At 45.3% G+C, this 18,892-nt stretch overlaps 1 protein-coding gene across 1 annotated transcript in view; it reads left to right on the forward strand.

Annotated features, from left to right (window-relative positions):
* The first annotated feature begins 5,577 nt into the window (after nucleotides 1-5,577).
* Nucleotides 5,578-18,892, forward strand: part of GDA (guanine deaminase) — a 61,965-nt gene continuing 48,650 nt past the window's right edge. Inside the window, exon 1 of the mRNA XM_004591769.3 lies at nucleotides 5,578-5,779. Coding sequence (XP_004591826.2) covers nucleotides 5,657-5,779 — 123 coding nt within the window. The 5' untranslated portion in view covers nucleotides 5,578-5,656. The remainder of the gene's footprint in view (nucleotides 5,780-18,892) is intronic.

An 18,892-nucleotide genomic window follows, 5' to 3' on the forward strand; every position in this document is an offset into this window, starting at 1 on the left:
ACTGCACCTGCCTGCTTTTCCCACTCCCGTTCCTAGCCGAAAGCTCGTGTGTGTTTCCACCTCTGTCATCTCTCATGTGTTTGACAGTTAATCTGACTACTAGAGGTATCTGTCTAGTGCCAGTACATGCTCCAACACATGGTTACTGCCACACAGAGACAGCAATCTGGGGCTCCAAGGGCGTTCCTCTAGTGACTAGATAAACTTGTGTTCTCACTTAAGGACTCAAAATTGAGCTTGTCATGATTTGCTATTTCTTAAGGCTTCCCAAACCAGAGAACGCAGTTTTAAAAGGAGTGCATTTATCTCATCTCAAATTTTTGGTGTATCTTTTTTTTTTTTCCCATGAAGCATAACAAGCTTGTCAGAGTTGCCATGGTGAACTTGGGGAACCATGGAAACTGATAGATTTAGCTGCAAAAAAAGAAGAATAAATAAAATAGGCAGGCGTTTATTTCACAGAGTAATGACAACTCTTTAGGAGAGAAGAAATGGCTCCTCAATTCACCAGCTTGTCCGTCATTCTCTGTGCCTCATGATTTTAATGACCTGTGCCTGCTGGATTATTCTTTTCAGGGTTTATGGAAAGCCCCGGCACACATCTACACTATTTCCTTTCATTTCACTGTAGACTAGATCCGTTGGAGCCAAGACCCATACCCATGCTATTTGCATCAGGTAGGCAAGCCAGCCTCCTTGGACCTCAGCTCCTCCATCTGGGAAGTGGTTAATATACCTTTTCTTCTTATTCCATAAGATTGTGATGATGAGAGATTGTAGAAGAGAGGCCCCTTTGAAACAGTTTCTTTCTGGCATTAGAGTGCAGTAATCTAAGTCCCATTACATTAATTAGATGGAAAAAATGTCAAAATTAGTCATGCTTTCGAACAGCATCTCAGCTCAGGTAATTAAGGCTCTATCCACTAACTGGAGAATTCAGGGATCCTCTAGTCCATTTAAAGTAGGAAGAATTTTGATCCTGAGAAACAGAACATTACAACTTTTCTGTATATTTGAAGATTTTCATAATAAAAGGTTGAAAAAGCTAAATAAATGAGAAAAAACTCTCTTATGTCTTGTTCCACTAAATGATTCACCATTAACAAAACCATTGTAGACTGTGGGCTTTTAACTGCGAAACACAGGAAACGGAGACATCTTTTGCAATGCAGTATTCGTATAGGCAAGCACCTGGTGTTCACCAGGAAATGTGTAAAGGAAATACACAGAAAGGAAGAGAGGAGAATGACAGGGTCCTCCAGGAGACAGTATTCTTGGGGGAGATGGGCAGGCAGAGAAGCGGTGACAGAACACCAGGGGCTTAGAGCAGGAACACTTGCGAGGCAGGGGGCCAGTGCAGATTGCCTGTGTGAGGCTGAGGGGGTAGAGGTGCCTCAGCTGGGCTTTCATCCAGAATGGCTGGGAAAGCGAGATAAATGCAGAATGAATTGGCCAGATATGACACGGAGTGAAGGACCTGGACAAAACCATTCCGTGGCCTGCAGATGAGCACAGGTAAGAGCAGCCAGCAGCTACTGCAGGAAGACTCCCTGCCAAAAAAGGCTTTTCTTTCTTTCCCTGCAGGAGGTGATAGTGGAGATAGGGCCCTGAAGGTGTGGGGCCGTATTTTGAAGATGAGTGTGAAAGCTGTGTTCTCCTTTCACTGCAGTTTGAGAAGGATTCATCCCACCCCAGCTCCGACGCCTCCATTTCAACTGCTGCAGATGGCTAAGAAGTGAAGTCATAGATTGATGGTGCCAGTCGCAGTGTTTGAGCATTGGTCTTTTACATTGTGATCAGAGTGGGTGGGGTCTCTGGATTGGAATCACAGTTATCAATTGATGATGGCTTTAGGAGAGTGTTCTCCCTGTGCATCTGCTCCCTGGCTCCCCCTCTGTGATTCTTGCTTCACGCCGGCTGTGCCATTGGCTCATAGGTGCCAGACCGATGGCGCCCCCAGCCTTGTGAGCTCCCAAAGTCAGAGGATAGCTGAAGATCATCTGTAGTTACTCTCACATATTTGTTTTAATAACAATTAAAATACCTTTCCTCCTCCAAATCTCAAAGCATAGAGAACATTTCCTGGGAATAGAAGGCTAAGTCTCAAATTTGCCAGAGAACTGGGAAGCTGTAGGAGTCACCAAATCTGTCAGGGGAGAACCAGTACAAATAGTACGAGATTTCTCGATTTGTGGCTGCACTGGGCTGCCACACAGCAGGGGCAGAAAGCTCGGTGGCTAGGTACCAAGCACAGCTGTCCATCTGAGCTGGAGATGGCGTGGACTCGTGTCTCGCTCAGAAGAGCTGGCACTTTCCTGAGGAGTGCGGGTACCATGCCACTGGGGCTCTGGAGGCATTACTCGTGTTTATTACAAATTACGTACTAGCAAACCAAGTAGCAGCCATGTGGGTAAGCATCCAGCCCAGATTCTGTAACAGTTCCATCACCTCCACACAACAGTATTTAGTGCTATGCATTTAATTCTAGTCAGCATTCTCTAACTCTTCAGCTCTGAGCACAGGGGGCCCTGCCACTGAGCATTCGTCTGGACCCGGAAGTTGATTTTACCTTGAGGTCAGTGTTTCGGTTCTAGTATCTGTCCACAGACAGTTCCGGTGCTATTTGTTCTTCATAATTAAAAATGAATGAATCTCTTTGATTTATTCCTAGTCCTGTTCACTTTGCAAATGCCTTCAGCAGCAGGGCTAGGCCCGGCGTAAGCCTTAAGCCTGGAACTCAGTTCAGGTCTCCCACGTGGATGTACTCAAGTACTTGAATCCTCAGCACTGCCTCCCAAAGTGCACAGTAGCAGAAAGATGGATCTGAAATGGAGGATTCGGGATGAGAACCCACACACTCTGATATGGTTGTCCCAAGCAGCCTCTTAACCCCTGTGCCAAGTGCCTACCGTATTTTCCATGATGGTAATCATGGCACAAATGTCAATTTTAAAAGCCCAGCATAGGAGGACAGTGTGATGACTCTGTTGGCTAATCCTCCACCTTCAAGCACTGGCATCCCATATGGGTGTCAGTTTGTGTCCTAGCTGCTCCACTTCCTATCCAGCTCCCTGCTTATAGTCTGGGAGAGCAGTGGAGGATGGCCGAAGTCCTTCGGAACCTGCACCTGCGTGGGAGACATTGACAAGGCTCTGGGCTCCTGGCTTTGGTTTGACTCAGCTCTGGCCGTTGCAGCCATTTGGGGAGTGAATCAGTAGATGGAAGATATTTCTGTCTCTCCTTTCTGTAAAACCTGCCTTTCCAATAAAAATAAATAAATCTTAAAAAAAAAAAGAGCTTAGCATAACACTAAACATCTCTCGCATAGCAACATACTTCATCTATTTTAATTTCATTTATTTTTCATTGTTTTTATTTGGACAGTGGGGGTAGAAAGGGAGAGAAGGAACAAGTCTATACGATAATTGTTTCACTCCCCAAGTGCCTGCATCCGGCTGGGACTGAGCCAGGGCAAAGCCGTGAGACTCCACCCAGATCTGCCAGGTGGGTGGCAGGGCCCAAGGACTGGAGTGTGCATTAGCTGGAAGCTACGCTGGAGTGCCCCTGGGACTTCAATCCAAGCACTGTGCCACATGCCTGCCTGCCCCGTCAGCCAGTCTTCTCTGTAACTATGTAATAGTCGATTGAGTACATAGATTCTTATTCGTGAAATGAGACTCACTTGTGGGATATTTAGGTTGCTTTCATTACACAAAATGATTACGTGTATCTGCGTAAGGGAGTCGGCATATCTGTTGGAAATATGTAACTGAATTTTCATCACTTTTCCTTCTCAGCTTTGAGTGAACATAAGCCTAGGTAAAGAGAGTGTCTTCAGTGTCTTGGCTCGTGGGCCTGCTTGGGAGGACTGTGGTCTGCAGAGCTGAGTTGGGGTTGAAGTCTAAGGAATGCCCACCTTTGCTGTGGGGCTCCTAATTCCAAGGCTTCCACGAGGCTATGCTCAAGAATGTCCGGATTGCTGACTTGCAGCGAATTCGGGAAAGTCCCCTGGAAGCCCAAATGAGTTGGCTCCCCTAGACTTTGGGATGGGGTCCTTGAAGGAAGTGGGAAAGAAAGAGACTGTTTAGGTAAGCCACCGTGTGTCACAGAAGCAGCAGTTCAGGGAGAGCCTGTTCACGCACTGCAGTCAGCAGGCGGCAGAGCAGGTATTTATCCCAGGTCATTGCTCTGCTCATCGGAAAACAAGTCATTCGTTTATCTGACAAATATGTATGAAGCATTAAGCACTATCCCTGGCATACAATGTGCCCCCTTCTCTTACTGTTCGCTTTTTAAAAGATTAAGTTTATTTTTGATTGGAAAGGTAGATATGCAGAGAGGAGGAGAGAGGCAGGTCTCCCTCCGTGATTCACTCCCCAGCTGGCCAGTACTGCCAAAACTGCGCTGATCTGAAGCCAGGAGCCCAAAACCTCTTCCGGGTCTCCCACGTGGCTGCAGGGTCCCAAGGCTTTGGGTCGTCCTCCATTGCTTTCCCTGGCCACAAGCAGGGAGCTGGATGGGAAGCAGGGCCGCTGGGATTAGAACTTGTGCCCATATGGGATCCTGGCTTGTGCAAGAGGAGAACTTTAGCTGCTAGGCCACGGCGCTGACCCAGTATTGTTCATTTGTTACTGGGCTGTGCTGGAGAAAGGACAGCAGGAATAAATGCATAAACATAAAATGAATAAGGATGAATATGATACATGCAGTGGCAGAAGCAAAATGGAATAAAAATGTAGGAGTGGCTGCTGGTAGCTTGGCGGTCTGAAAGGTTACTCCAAAGAACTGTTGTTGAGGGGGACGAAGAGTGCCAAGGAAACATTAGGGGTGGAAGCACTAGGGTTCGAGTCCAGAAGGAAACCTGTTGGTTTTCCCAGAGGAACTTAGGAACTTAGTCCCTCGCGATCCATCTCGCCCAGGCCCCCATGCAAGCCGTCGTTCCTAGCTGTTTGACGTGAGAATTTAATTTTCTTCCCGTGAACAACTGGGAGTAAAACAAAGAGATCCGTTTATTTAACGCGCGAGAAGAAGTGGCATAGAAATTGTTTGTGGGCTCGAGGTTAAAAAGACCAGCTTTTGGGTCCCGGTGAGCTCCCCGTGGCGGGGCCCCCACTGCGAATGGATAAGCCACGCTTCCAGAAAATCTCGTACGAGAACCGAACATTTTACACAGCTGGCAAAAGTTAAAACGAAACCGGTCCACTCCAGCCGACCTTTCACCTGTTCCTGAACTCTCCCAAATTGGTAATGTGGGAGCTGCAGGTGGAAGAAACAAGTGACCGGTCAGAGTTTAAGGGGCAGAACGGGCAGGCAGACACAGTTCTACGCGTGCCAGTTACAGAAAGGTAAAGAGGCTGATTTTGATAAAGAGTTAACACATCACAAACTAACGCGAAGGTGGGAAGAAAAACCACACCCCAGCGGAGCGCGGAAGCCAACGCGCGGGAGAAACATCCTATTGGCATTGAGGCGGCAGGGAGCCGGCCCCTGGGCGCGGCCTGCAGGGGGCAGGCGATCGCCAGGGGAAGCGGGGGCAGCGCGCACCGGGAGCCAGTGCCCGCTCCGCAGCGCCCGCAGCCGCAGGGAGCCCCTGTCGCGTCTCCGCCCCGTGCGCCCTGCCCGGCCGGCGAGCCCCTCGCGGTGCTGCGCCGCCGACATGTGTGCCGCCCGGATGCCGCCTCTAGCGCACATCTTCCGAGGGACTTTCGTCCACTCCACTTGGACTTGCCCCATGGAGGTGCTCCGGGATCACCTCCTCGGCGTCAGTGACAGCGGCAAAGTAAGTGGCCCGGGGTCTGGTGTCCCCGGACGCGCGGACAGAAGGGTGGAAGGAACCCAGCGCGACGCGCTGCGGAGCCCGGGCTTGGCTCGGTGCAGAGCGAGCGCTGTGGCCCCGGAGTTGAACTTGGACGTTTGGTTGTTGGAGAACCCGGAGAGCCGCTGGCGTCGGGGTTCTGAGCTGAGCTAAGCCAGCAGCAAGGGGGTTTGCTCTGACAGACCCCCGTCCCCACTCCCCAGGCGCCCAAATCTTGAGGGAGATCCTTAACAAGCGTGGCTTCATTCATTTTTGTGTCTCTGACGCCTGGCACAGGGTAGCACTCCATAAATTTGGTTGAATTTGCTGTGAAGGAAACGAAAAAAGGGAGTATTTGAAGGATGTTGTTTAATCCATTTCCTACCTGAAGTAACCAACTGCTTTCATTCAAATCATTCAACAGAGACAGTGTTCTGATGATTCAGGCAGGCTGGACAACTTGTAATATTAGGATAGTCTGAGAAATTAATATTCATGCCCCCCTCACACACGTACATGAATATTTACATCAACGCGTTCAGTTCCATCTGAAGTTTCAAAATGTCTTCTGTGAGTGTGTCATCTGCACCTTCTCCACCTTCGGTTTTCTGCTAGGCTGATGTCGGGTGTGCACAGACAATAACTGGATTAACAGTTGCCTGGCCAGCCTGATAGCCATTTGATTTCTAGAAGGAGGAATGGATACAATAAATACAGCACTAGGATAATTTTGAGTGGTTTCCCTACTACCATTTCGTTAGCAAAAGCCATCTATTTGTAACTTCTCAGGGTAAAGACAACTACCGATTGAAAGTGTTACCAGTCACAGTTCTGACTCTTACGGGTAACTAAGCCCTATTTTTCTACTGTGGTTAAAAAATAGTCTTTCTGTTTCTTTACATGTTCAGGGAGCCTGCTGTCATGTTTCCAAGGTGATAAAACTCTCAGAGATCACCCAAATGCAGAGACTCCATTAAAACAAGACTCATGAACCCTTTCGTGGGGCTTGGCCGCCAAGCTCCAGAAAGCAGACATGCAGAACCTGCCCACCCGGTCATAGACTGGAGCTGTTGGCCTAACAGGTGCCTATGCAGGTCTCAGGGTTTTGTTGTTGTTTGTTGAAAAATTAATTTCATCTATCCCTGCTTTTCATTGATAAGGTAACAGGCAAGTAGCTGGATTTGGAGATCTTGCAGGAGCAAGAGGAGAGGAGCAGGAAAAGGGAGTAGTTTATCTGTAACAGATGATCTTTTCTGAGGGTTATATAGAAGAAGAATAAAAGCATATCCTGACCATGCAATTTGTGGTTGAGTCAGGGAGTCAATTTCTAAGGAAACAGCATACTCATTATAAACTTGTCCTTCCCAGCAGGTGGAACTGCCTTTGAACCAAGTGCAAAGATGAGCTGACCAAGTGGTTTAGAGCCACAGTGTAAAACTTGCTCACCAGGAAGTTTGTAGCTGTGGAAGAATTGATCCCTGATTGGGTTTAAAGGGAGGGCATGGCATATGCTTTTTAAGATGTTATTTCCACCATTTTGAGATGGAAGCTTCCTCCTCTTTAGGGTTGATGAGATGTTCTCTTCATTCATTCATTCATTTGTTTAAAGATTTTCACGGCTCACCGGAAAGCAGAGCTGCTGATTTCCTGGTCTGGTCAGTGTACATTGTATGCATCTGTTGAGATGCTGCCCTGGGCCTCTTAAAGGTGTACAGGTACTATGTGTTCATCAAACATTTTTTAAGAATAAAGAAAGAATAAAAAGCACACTAAGAATGTCTCAAGGCTCATAAAAATGATATCCCATTGAAATAAATAAATATGCCACAGGCTTGAAGTCATTATAACTTTATATGTGCCTTCTAAAGCTGTTCTCTTGTCTGGGAATGAATCACAGGTGTCTAGGGATGCTTGTTAAAATGCTACTGCCTGGGTACCATTCTCAGACAGTCTGACTCCGCAGGCCTGGAATGGGCCCCAGGAAGCAGAATCCCAATAAAGCGTTAAAAGATGTTTCAACACTGGTAAATAAGACAGTGTTCTCCAAATCCCCGGCCTCGAGGGAGGAAAAGAGTTCCTGTGTCCCAGGGACTTTTTTGCCGTCTTGCATTGCTGGACTCTGTCCTGGTCTGGATCACAACGCTCAGCTCTGTGTTATCCTTTCCTGCTGCTGCTGCTGCTGCTGCTGCTTCTTCTTCTTCTTCTTCTTCCTTTAATATTTATTTATTTTTCTTAGAAAGGCAGATTTACAGCAAGGAGAAACAACAAGATCTTCCATCCACTTGTTCACTTCCCAGATGGCCACAATGCCTGGAACTGAGCTAGTTTGAAGCCAGGGGCTTCTTCCTGTGCTAGTACAGGGTCCCAAGGATTTAGGCCATCCTCCGCTGCTTTCACAACAGTGAACTGTTAGCTGGATGGGAAGTGGAGCAGCTGGGACATGAACTTGCATCCATATGGGATACCAGCACTGCAAGGTGGAAGATTAGCAAGTTGAGCTATTATGCCAGGCCTGGGAGCTTAACTTTCATCAGAAAGGTGTTCTCTTGCCCAAGTATTATGGAATCAGCTAAATTCCCGTTTTCTAGAAAGCCCATTGCTCTGTACAAAATGTTGATTGCAGGCATTATTTATTCTCTACCCCAGAGCTATACCTCTTCTTCCTTATTAATACATCCTACATTTGATCAGCCAGTCATTTACTAGCTCACATCATGGGGAAGACAGCCATGGAAGTCCTTTTTCCATTTGCCAGTTACTTACGTTTCCACTTTCTGTTAACGAAACATGACCCATGATGGCATTCTGGAACAAAGAACGTCTAAGAACAGGGCCCGGCGGCGTGGCCTAGCCGCTAAAGTCCTCACCTTGAATGCGCCGGGATCCCATATGGGCGCCGGTTCTAATCCCGGCAGCTCCACTTCCCATCCAGCTCCCTGCTTGTGGCCTGGGAAAGCAGTCAAGGACGGCCCAAAGCTTTGGGACCCTGCACCAGCTTGGGAGACCTGGAAGAGGTTCCTGGTTCCCGGTTTTGGATCGGCGCAGCACCGGCCGTTGCGCTCACTTGGGGAGTGAATCATCGGACAGAAGATCTTCCTTTCTGTCTCTCCTCCTCTCTGTATATCTGACTTTGTAATAAAAAAAATTCTAAAAAGAAAAGAATGTCTAAGAATGTTTTTGGATGTGGGAATACAGACCCTTTCTCTTTTGGTGCTTTCAAACGAAGACCTGGAGCTATTGCTGTTACTGCTTGGGACTGTGAGGGAAAAGTTGAGAGACTTTCAGGGACACTGTGGCATTTTCTGATATTATTGAACCTTCAGGTCGCCCTACAACTACAGACCTTCAAGCCTCTTTGGGGGCAGATACTGTTTTTAGTTATCTAAATCTGTGCTGTATAATATGTTCACTGTGGCTCGGTACAGCCATGTTATCACATTGATTTGCAAAGATCATATATTTTTTTCCAGAGGCTTATAGGCTACCTTTATTTTATTTTCTTCTTGTATTCTCATTATTGACCAAAAATATCATGATCTCTTCAGACACCCGTATGAATAGCCAGCCCAGCCAGTTTTGCTCTGGGATGGTACCTACTTGTTTCCAGGCCGTTGGCCTCTGCTCAGCTCCTCAGATCTTTATTATCCTTGGCTAAGATACTTCGGCAGCCTCCTTTCTTGTCTTCTCATTCTTCCATTTCCTCCACATTATTAAAAGTTATTTTTTAGAGAAGAAGTAGTGTCATGTATCTAGAGCCATTTGTGGTCTACCAGGAGCGGCTGGAGTTCAAATTTCTATGGAAGACATTCTAGGGATGAAATTATTTGAACCAAATCTGTTTTCTCATCCTTTGTCCTGATTGAACCCTCTGGCAAACGGGAATAGAATTACCATTTCTGGCTTGCACCATGTTGCATCCCTAAAACTAGGGATTATCTATGCAGATTTTCTGCTATTTTCCCCCAATCCATGCCCTCAGGTGGCTTCACATTGTTGGCACCAATCTTTCAACCTGAAACAGCTTCCACTTTTATGTCCCCTTTCTTTTCCATTTGTAACAAAATGGAATCTTACTACCTCTTTGATCGGTATCCCTTTCCCCACGCTTCCTTAGTCATAATCCCACACTTGGGATACATGGACCCTCCCTCTGTCCTCCCATAAAAGTGTAGATACATGTCAAGTTAGTGTTCTCCAAGTGATGATGAGTGTGGTTTCTGGAGTCACACTATCTCAGTTCAAGGTTCAACTCTGTCATTTTCTTGGACAAATTTCCCAACATATTTGAGCTTAGCCACTCTTGTTAAATACTACAATAATAATATGTTGGTAGCATTGTGAGGCAGTTGAGATAATATGTCTAAAAGCCTTGGCACGTAGTACTTGCTTACTAAATGAATTTTATTTTTATTTCTCTGAAGTCATCATTTCATTTTATTTTTGCTTTCCCTTAGCTTTAAAGAGTGTTGTAACTGCATTGACTTAGTGTTGTTTGGGAAAATAAAAGTAGGCTGCAGAGAAAGCAACATTTATTGAGTTGCGCTGCGTGTCATACACTCTGCTGGATCGTTTGCATGTCAGCAGTTCTGGGATGAGGTGGCAGCAAGTGAGAGTGGAATCTGAAACAGTTATCTGACGTGGCTGCAGTCACAGAGACTTCAACGACAAAGCTCAATTTCAGACCATACCTGGCTGATACTCAAGGCCCATGCTCCTTACAGGAATCTCTATTTTATTCTTTATTTAAAAAAAACAAGTACATTTTTTTTTTTTTTTTGCAATTCACGCACACGCACGCAGAGGGGAAGTGAGACAGAGAGATCTTCCATCTGCTGATTCACTCCCCACATGGCTGCAGGTGGCTACATCTGGGCCAGTCCAAAGCCAGGATCCAGAAGCCTCTTCTGGTACCTCCTGTGGCTGCCGGGACCCAAAGCCTGGGGCATCCTCTGCTGCGTTCTCAAGCACAGTAAGAGTGCTGGAGTGCAAGCGGAGCAGCTGGGACTTGAACCAACGTGCACTTGGGATATGGGATCTGCAGATGGTGGTTGTATGTGAATGCCACAGGCCTGGCCTCTCTGCTGCCTTCCATCATGGTAAGGATGGACATTGTCCTTCATGTGGTTATAATACAACATAGGTGGTCATTTAATGTGCTAATGTGATGTATGGTGCAAAGGCATCCAAGTAATTTTTGTTAAGAAAAAGACACGTGTAACCCCAGAGAGATGTTTCGAAACACAGTTTTTCTAATTTGGGGGGTCTTGGAAGTAATACTACTGGGCATGACTGGAGTTTTCTGTCTTCTGTTTATGTAAAGTTGTCTATTCATTCCTGAACTTTCCTGGCGGTCCTGATTAATGTGTAGCCATGAAGCAGTGTAGGTGCTGCTTGGCCTAACACCTGGTTGATTGTCCAGAAGGCTCTGACAGGTGCCAAGATGGTGGACAGCGCCTCTTAAGTAAGACCGTTCACCCCAAATGCATGAATATTATTATCTAGGGTGATGATGGCCAGGGGGCTTCCTTCCCCTCTTCTCCTCAGTCATGTATTCACAACACACCTTTCTATAGAAGGGGTTTAAATAGATCCACAGAATCTGGGCAAATTGAGAAGAATCAGTTGTTAGCATAAAACGAAGTTTAGGATTAGATTTACTTTGTGTAAAATGGCTTACCGACTCCTAGCTTCCCTAGGGGTCGCTTTGTAAAGGCGCGGATCTGCCACCTGGCCATTAACACCTTTACTGAAAATGATGGATAAAGAGGAGCACATGTATTCTTGGATCTTGATTAGACTGGGATTTTTCCTGCAGGGATACCATGTCTTCCAGTCATGCCTAAGAACTTTCCCACTCTCTGAGGCCCTTCATCCTGAGCTGAAGAAGCAATGAAAAGAGGGGTTCATGAAACCATTCGACAGGTCAGGCGAGAACTGTCCAGGTAGCCAGATCTTGGCTGAGCTGAGATGATGTATGGATAGACATGGCCATCAGAGGGCTGGTAGGACTGCTTGTCCTCCACGGCATTCATCCAGGAGTGGTGCTACAGTGGGCTTCTGCTGAGCCTTAAGAGGAAGGGTCCTGAATAGCTGTTCTTATCAAGTGTAAATGCGGAGCAGACGCGTACGCCTTGATTAGTGATTCAGTCTTGGCAATGATGGAATCTAATGAGAGAATATACACCACAAATTGAATATCTCCAACCCGGAGATCTGAAACCTGAAATATTACAAAATCTGAAACTTTTGAGAGTCATGTCAGTGGATGCTTTAAGTCTTAGATTTTCCATCCTTTAGGTATTAGATTTTCAGATTAGAGATAATCGACAAGTAAAAATCTATGCAAATATCTTTCCTGCCCAAAGAGAAAAACAACCTCCAGAACCTGAAACACTCCCAGTCTCATGCATTTTGGATACGGACACTCAAGCTATAATTTCAGATCTATTTTTACTTGTGAGAAGTACTCTTTTTGTTAGAATGATTCTGAGACTGCTTGTCTTCCAGTTTGCTTGTGTTCAAGCCATTCGTTGTTACGTACTTCAGCTGCAATTTCCAAGATCTTTGTATTACTCCCCTCTTGAAGGGGTCTCGCTGTGCGCTCAATGTCTCTTTTACTGTGTGTTCCTATTGAGCAGTTATGGACCTTTTGTGGCCATGTAGCTTACTCGTATGCATTTTCAGTCCAACTGATTTAGTTCCTATTCACATGAAATAAGAAGAAATTGTATAAAATACCTAATACCTCTTGGTAATCACAGGGTTTTTCAAATATGGAAGGGATAAATGCTTTGACAAATTGCAACTGTTGCACAGTTTATCTTAATATTTGCTGGGACTATTTCTCATACATTTTTATGTGTTCCTTAGAAATTCAAGTATTACGTGCAATTTAACCTTATCTCAAAAATTATTTTTGTTGCTCAAAATATGGATCATCAAAAGTGTGGTCTATGGATGAAATCCACTCTAGTTTGAAAATAATGTTCCCTTTAAGAGGTTCTCATTTCATGTCAAGACACTAGAGTGAAAAATTACTTTCTTGAATTCTGCCGAGTGTAAAAATGTACATATCAAGTGTTTGTTTATTCTACAACTATTGAGTTTGTCCCATGTGCTACATGTTTCATGTACTGAACATCGAATTAGGAAATTCAGTGCCCCGTGACTCAGTTGCCAGGAACACATTCCAAATGCAGTGAAATATGGATTTACCATTTCCAGCTAAATGCACAGGGCCAAGCACTGCCCTTCAAATTTAGTCTTACCAGTAGACACAATTTCAGGAAACACAAAACTCAGAGAGATGAAGTAGCTTGCCCACTGAGTTACCACTAAGATCGAATGGAGCTGGGATTTGAATCCAGGCTTGTTCCCCTTCAGTATTTATTAGCTGGCTCAGTTTCATTTGCAGACCACGGTGCCTATGGTAAGAGCACCCGAGCTTTCGGTTCGCTTCCAGCCTGGCCTCCTTTGTAAGTCACTGAGTTCCAGATAAAAATCCACACTTGATCCTGCAGCGAAGTCCAGTTACTCACTTCCCGCTCCCTCCTCCATTTAAGCTGTGTGAACATCTCTGCTTATATTTTTCTTCAGCATTATTTGCACTTCTTATCAATAGAGCTGATTTTTTATGCCTTGGATTCCAGTACCTGTAAAACCCAAGATCTGGATATACTTCATAAGCCATAGCTTTCTCAAAACCCCTAGCTTACCCCAAATTATATCTTTAAAATATGTGAACCTTGATTTAATTATATCTGGTTTAATGAAATTGGTTGAGGGAAGTTATGCATATGTTTTGAAAAAAATTGCTGAAAGCTTTTTTTTTTTTTAAATACACTGAGATTTAAGAAGGCCTTGGATTGTTAGCCAGATTTCCTCCAAGCAATCATGCAGTAATCTGACTGTACTCCTTGGCCTCATGATTAGAGCAGGGCCTCAATAGGGATTTTTTCCTGATGGCCAGGGTTTGAACATTTTCATCAGATCTCAAAGGGTAAGTGACCTAAAAGTGTTAAAACCTGTATATTACCTGATCTTGGACCTTAAGTGGAACTATTTCATTTGTTCAGTCTTTATTTAAATATACCAGAAACATATTCACCCAATTGGGTGCTAAAAATATCACTGTTTTTCATTTCTCGAAGTTTAAAGGAAAGAACACGAGCTTTTATCTGTGAGCGTGCAGGAAGCCCTCCCCCGACCCTTTGAGGCCTCTTTGCCTTACGCTTTGCAAGGAGCCCTCAGCGTTGTCCGGTGTGGTCAGCCCTCCTTCTCAGGTGGGGACTGTATTCATGACATCCCAGGGCTGCTTCTCAGCGGGGAACACGACAGAGCTACTGCCCTCATGGAACATTTCCAACAGCTGCCTTCCAGATGTTCAGTTCTTAATGAGCATAATCCCTTATCTCTAGGTCTGTGGTGGTCAGTGCTGCCCTTATTTCTTGTGATCACCTGCCCATGGCTGCTAACTTGTCATGTGTCTGCCCTTAATATCCTGCTCTTTCCAGAGCCGGAAGAGCTTTCCCCCCCTTTTTAGCACCTATTTAGTTTTATTTTAGTGGCAGATTTTACAGAAAAGGAGAGATAGAGAAAGATCTTCCATCTGCTGGTTCACTCTCCAAATGGCCACAACAGCCAGAGCTACACTGATTCGAAGCCAGGAGCCAGGAGCTACTTCTGAGTCTCCCTTGCAGGTACAGACTCCCAAGGCCCTGGGTCATTCTCTGCTTCTTTCTCAGGCCACAGGCAGGGAGCTGGATGGAAAGTGGCGCAGCCGGCACTTGAATTGGTGCCCATATGGGATGCCATCAGTAACAGGTGGAGGAATAGCCTGTTGAGCACCCCATGAAAGGAGCCGTCTACAGAGCTAGCTCAAAGCCAGAACCAGGGACTACCATTGTAGCTTAGGGGGTTAAACCACGGCTTGCAGTATGCTGGTATACCACATTAGAATACTGGTTCAAGTCTTTTGAAGTCCCAGTTGTTCTGCTTCCAGTGCAACTTCCTATTACCATGCTTTGGAAAGCAGTGAATGATGGTCCAATTGCTTGATCTCCTACCAGCAGTGTGGAAGACTAGGGTGGATTTTCTGGCTTCTGCATTTAGCATGGCCTTGTGCTGCATGTTGCAGAATTCAGGGAGTAGTCCCCTTCCCTCCTCGCCCCTCCATCATGTCCCCTCATCTCCTCTCCCCTCCTCTCCTCCCCTCCCCCTACTATTGAAATGCTGTTTTATTCGCATGAATTGATCATCCAGGCATTAATTCCTAAAACCATTTCACTGAACACAGCCCTCATGTCTTGTATCAGTGCCTTGCTCAGATTTGCATCACTATGGCACCTGTTGCTATGGCTACAATGCTGTTTTTCTCCTTAGGCCATCACTTAAAACATGTTTTTAGAATTATTTTTTACAAAATGAGCCTTCTTAAGCAAATCTCACCTTAAAATCCAACTATGTCAATCACAGTTTGTTGACAAGCTATTGACTCATGAATTAAAAAATAAACACACACATAGACACACACGCACAGACTCCTTGAAAGTTAAGGCAGTTTAAGGTAATTCTGATTTAAAGTGAATTTTTCTCGACTGACATGTAAAGGTATAGCAATTTTAAAGTCACAGAATTTTCCAACTATTGAAATGAAACAGTGTATCATAAGCCCATGCATTCCTTGCCCCTACATAGTTACATAAAATACATTCTTTTCTGGAAGGAGCCATTAAAATGAAAACCAAGTAATATTTGTCTGTAACAGAGAGGAAGCAGTGAGTTGGGAGTGTGGAGCATAATTTTTATTCACAATATTGTTGACATTTCTGTGTGTTTTGTTTTGGCTTTACAATTACAAGCCATCTTATTGGGGCAGCCTTGGCCTCAGAGGTTAAGAGACTCTCGGGACGCCCACGCCCTAAGTGGAGTACTTGGGTTTCAGGCAGGTTGTGCCTGTGACTTCAGACTCCTGCTAATAAGGTGTGTCCTGGGAGGCAGCAGGTGACAGTTGGAGAACCTGGGTCTCTACCAGCCGTGCTGGAGACTTGGGTTGAGTTGTCGGCTCTTGGCTTCCCCCTGGCCCAGGCCCATCTGCTTAGGGTATTCAGGCAGTGAATTCCCAAATGGAAGGTCCCTGTCTCTCTACTATTTAAATAAATAAAATAATAAAATTTCTTCAAATGCTTCTATTTTAGAATTCATAACTTTCTTAATGATGGTAAAATTCAAATAACTCAGAATTCAGCTTTTTAGTGTCACTCATTGCATTCACAATGTTGTCTCCTCCATCTGGTCGGAGAATATGTTCAACACCTGAAGAGAAGTCATGACCTGTGACATGGGTGTTTGCTGTCTCCTCCTTCCCTTTATTGGCAACCACAAATCTGCTGTATCTATAGACTGGCTTATTTTGGAATTTTCACATAAATGGCTATGTGTAATGGATGAGCTTTTGTGTTTGTTTTTCCTAATTTTTACGTTTTCCATGGTTTTCCATTCTGTGCACAACGTCTTAACATCCATTCCTTCCTATGGTTGAGTGCTATTTCATTGCAGGGATATACCACATTTTGTTTGTCCATTCATCGGCTAGTGGGGGTTCGAGTTGGTTTCACCCTGTAGTTATTGTCACCAAAGCTGCTATTGACATTTTCCACTCAAGCTTGTAAAAACCATCTTTGAAAATGTTTTAAAGGCTCTAGAGCCAGTACAGGTGGGAATGGCTTGCTATCTACCCAGTCTTCCGTGTAGTTTAATACCTTCATGTCTTTCCCTCTGTTTCTTCACCTTTCATGTGCTGTGTGAATGCAGTGTTCTGTCTGTCACCTCAAGGAGGCCGTTGCTAACACTACTCCCATCTTCCTGGGGACAAAGCTGATCCTTGGTTTCTTTATGATCCAGTTTCTACTCAGCACAACTTGTGGCCTAATACTGAAAGCACATCTCTAGCTATGTCACCTCTGTCTTCATAGCACAGCACATGAAAGCACTCAGATGAATTCTTTGTGTCACGCATATTGCTCAGATTTTTTCACCGTAGATTAATCTGATTGGGAAAGTTATTTTGAGGAGTTAGCCAAATGCGGTGTAAGAGCATATTCCTGGGGCCACCTTTGTGATGCGTTGGGCTAAGCCAATGCTTGTGACAACAACATCTCTTGTCAGAGAGGTGGTTGGAATCCTGGCTGCCCTGCATCCCTGCCAGATTCCTGCTGGGAAAGGCAGAGGAAGACGGCCCAAGTCCTTGGGTCTCTGCTGCTCAAGTGGATGCCATAATACAGTTCCTGGTCCTAGACGCCATCGGAGAATGGGCCAATGAATGGAAGATTTGTGTGTGTGATTCTGCCTTTAAAATGAATAAATTTCTTAACACATCTTCCAAACAACCAGTTATTTGAATAACTGAATTTTTCTAACAGTGTGTTTGGTCGCTGCTTGCAGTCGTAATTACTTTCCTGTCCTGGTGAATAATTAAGGGTGCTGGAAGAGTAGATTTTAATTAGAATTCTGATTCTGCATTATTTTCTCAAAATCATTAAATTTAGACTTGGTCAAAGACTTGAAACAATTTAGACTATAAAGGCTTGCTTATTCCTTTTCTCTTGTGGTTTGTTAAGCGTTTGCTTCTTCGTAAGATGGCAATTTACTTGAAATGCTGCTTGTAAATTGCCACTTACAATTTACAGTCCTGGAACATGGCAGACCTTCCATAAACAATAACTTTTTTTATCCATTCCTTGTCCCTCCCAGTCCCCTATATAGTGCTTTTGCACAAAATTGGCATTTGTTAAACGCTTTTAAATGAAAGAAGAAATAGTGGGGCTGCTCTTCTCTGTGTAGCGTAGTTAAGGAGTTAAGCAGCCTTCGCAGCCACTTACAGTCAGGGTGCTTGATGGTGCCGCACAGGAGGTGCTGCACTGATCCCTGCACAGTGGGGCTGCTTGGCCCCTGTACTGCTCCATCGAGAGGTTGCTTTCTTCCTCTGTGTGCAGGCTGGTCTCATGCTGCTGTTAGCCGTGTTAAAGTGCAGAGCACAGAGAGAAGCCACGTCAGGGGTGAGCTCAGCGGACACTTGGGCGTCCTCTCCTTGCAGCAGGGCACAGACTCAGTGGACCTCTGGAGCCAGTATCCTCGGAGCTCTTAAGAGCTAATAATAGCTGCTGAAGAGCAGGGACTCCAGGGAGTTAGGATAAAATGGTGAGTCAGAGAGTTACATTTCTATATCACTTACACTTCTAGTCAATTATCAAATAAGTATGAACCAACCAGTGCGAGACGTAAAAACAAAAATGCAGAATGCGGTGAGATATAAATCAGGAGGACATCGGTTATTTTGAGAAGGTTCTTCCAGAATGCCTTCCATATGAAGTGATGATCGGACTGCACCTCCAGGTAAATGGCAGAGGGATGAAGTAGCCATGGTGATAGGACAGATGGAGCTGACAGTGATGGAGAGACGTGGGTACGGCCCCTGAGACAGTGAGGAAACCCAGTGTGACCAATGGATGTGGAGAGACAGGAAGATGTTTCCCATGGTTTAAGGCTTGCAAGACTGGATTGACATGGTAATCGACAAGGAATCTGGGAACAGAAGAGATGGACCCAGGAAGGGAAGGTCCAGTGGCCTGCTTGAGTTGGGCTCCACTGAGGGCCTCTGTGGGATCTGCGAGGAGATGTATCTGTTTTTTTTTTTTTATAATTTTTTTTAAAGATTTATTCATTTTATTACAAAGTCAGATATACAGAGAGGAGAGACAGAGAGGAAGATCTTCCATCCGATGATTCACTCCCCAAGTGAGCCGCAATGCCCGGTGCGCGCCGATCCGAAGCCGGGAACCTGGAACCTCTTCCGGGTCTCCCACGCGGGTGCAGGGTCCCAAAGCTTTGGGCCGTCCTCAACTGCTTTCCCAGGCCACAAGCAGGGAGCTGGATGGGAAGTGGAGTAGGCCACGCCGCTGGGCCCAATGTATCTGTTTTGAACGAGACTGAGCTAACAGGTTCTTTCTCCACGGTGGAATTGTTTGTGTGCCAAGTGTATTGATTTTTGTGTGTTGATTTTGTATTTTTTTTTTTAATGGCTGTCAGGGCATTGGCAAA

Source organism: Ochotona princeps, chromosome 31 (genome assembly GCF_030435755.1).
Source record: "Ochotona princeps isolate mOchPri1 chromosome 31, mOchPri1.hap1, whole genome shotgun sequence".
Classification (NCBI taxonomy): domain Eukaryota; kingdom Metazoa; phylum Chordata; class Mammalia; order Lagomorpha; family Ochotonidae; genus Ochotona; species Ochotona princeps.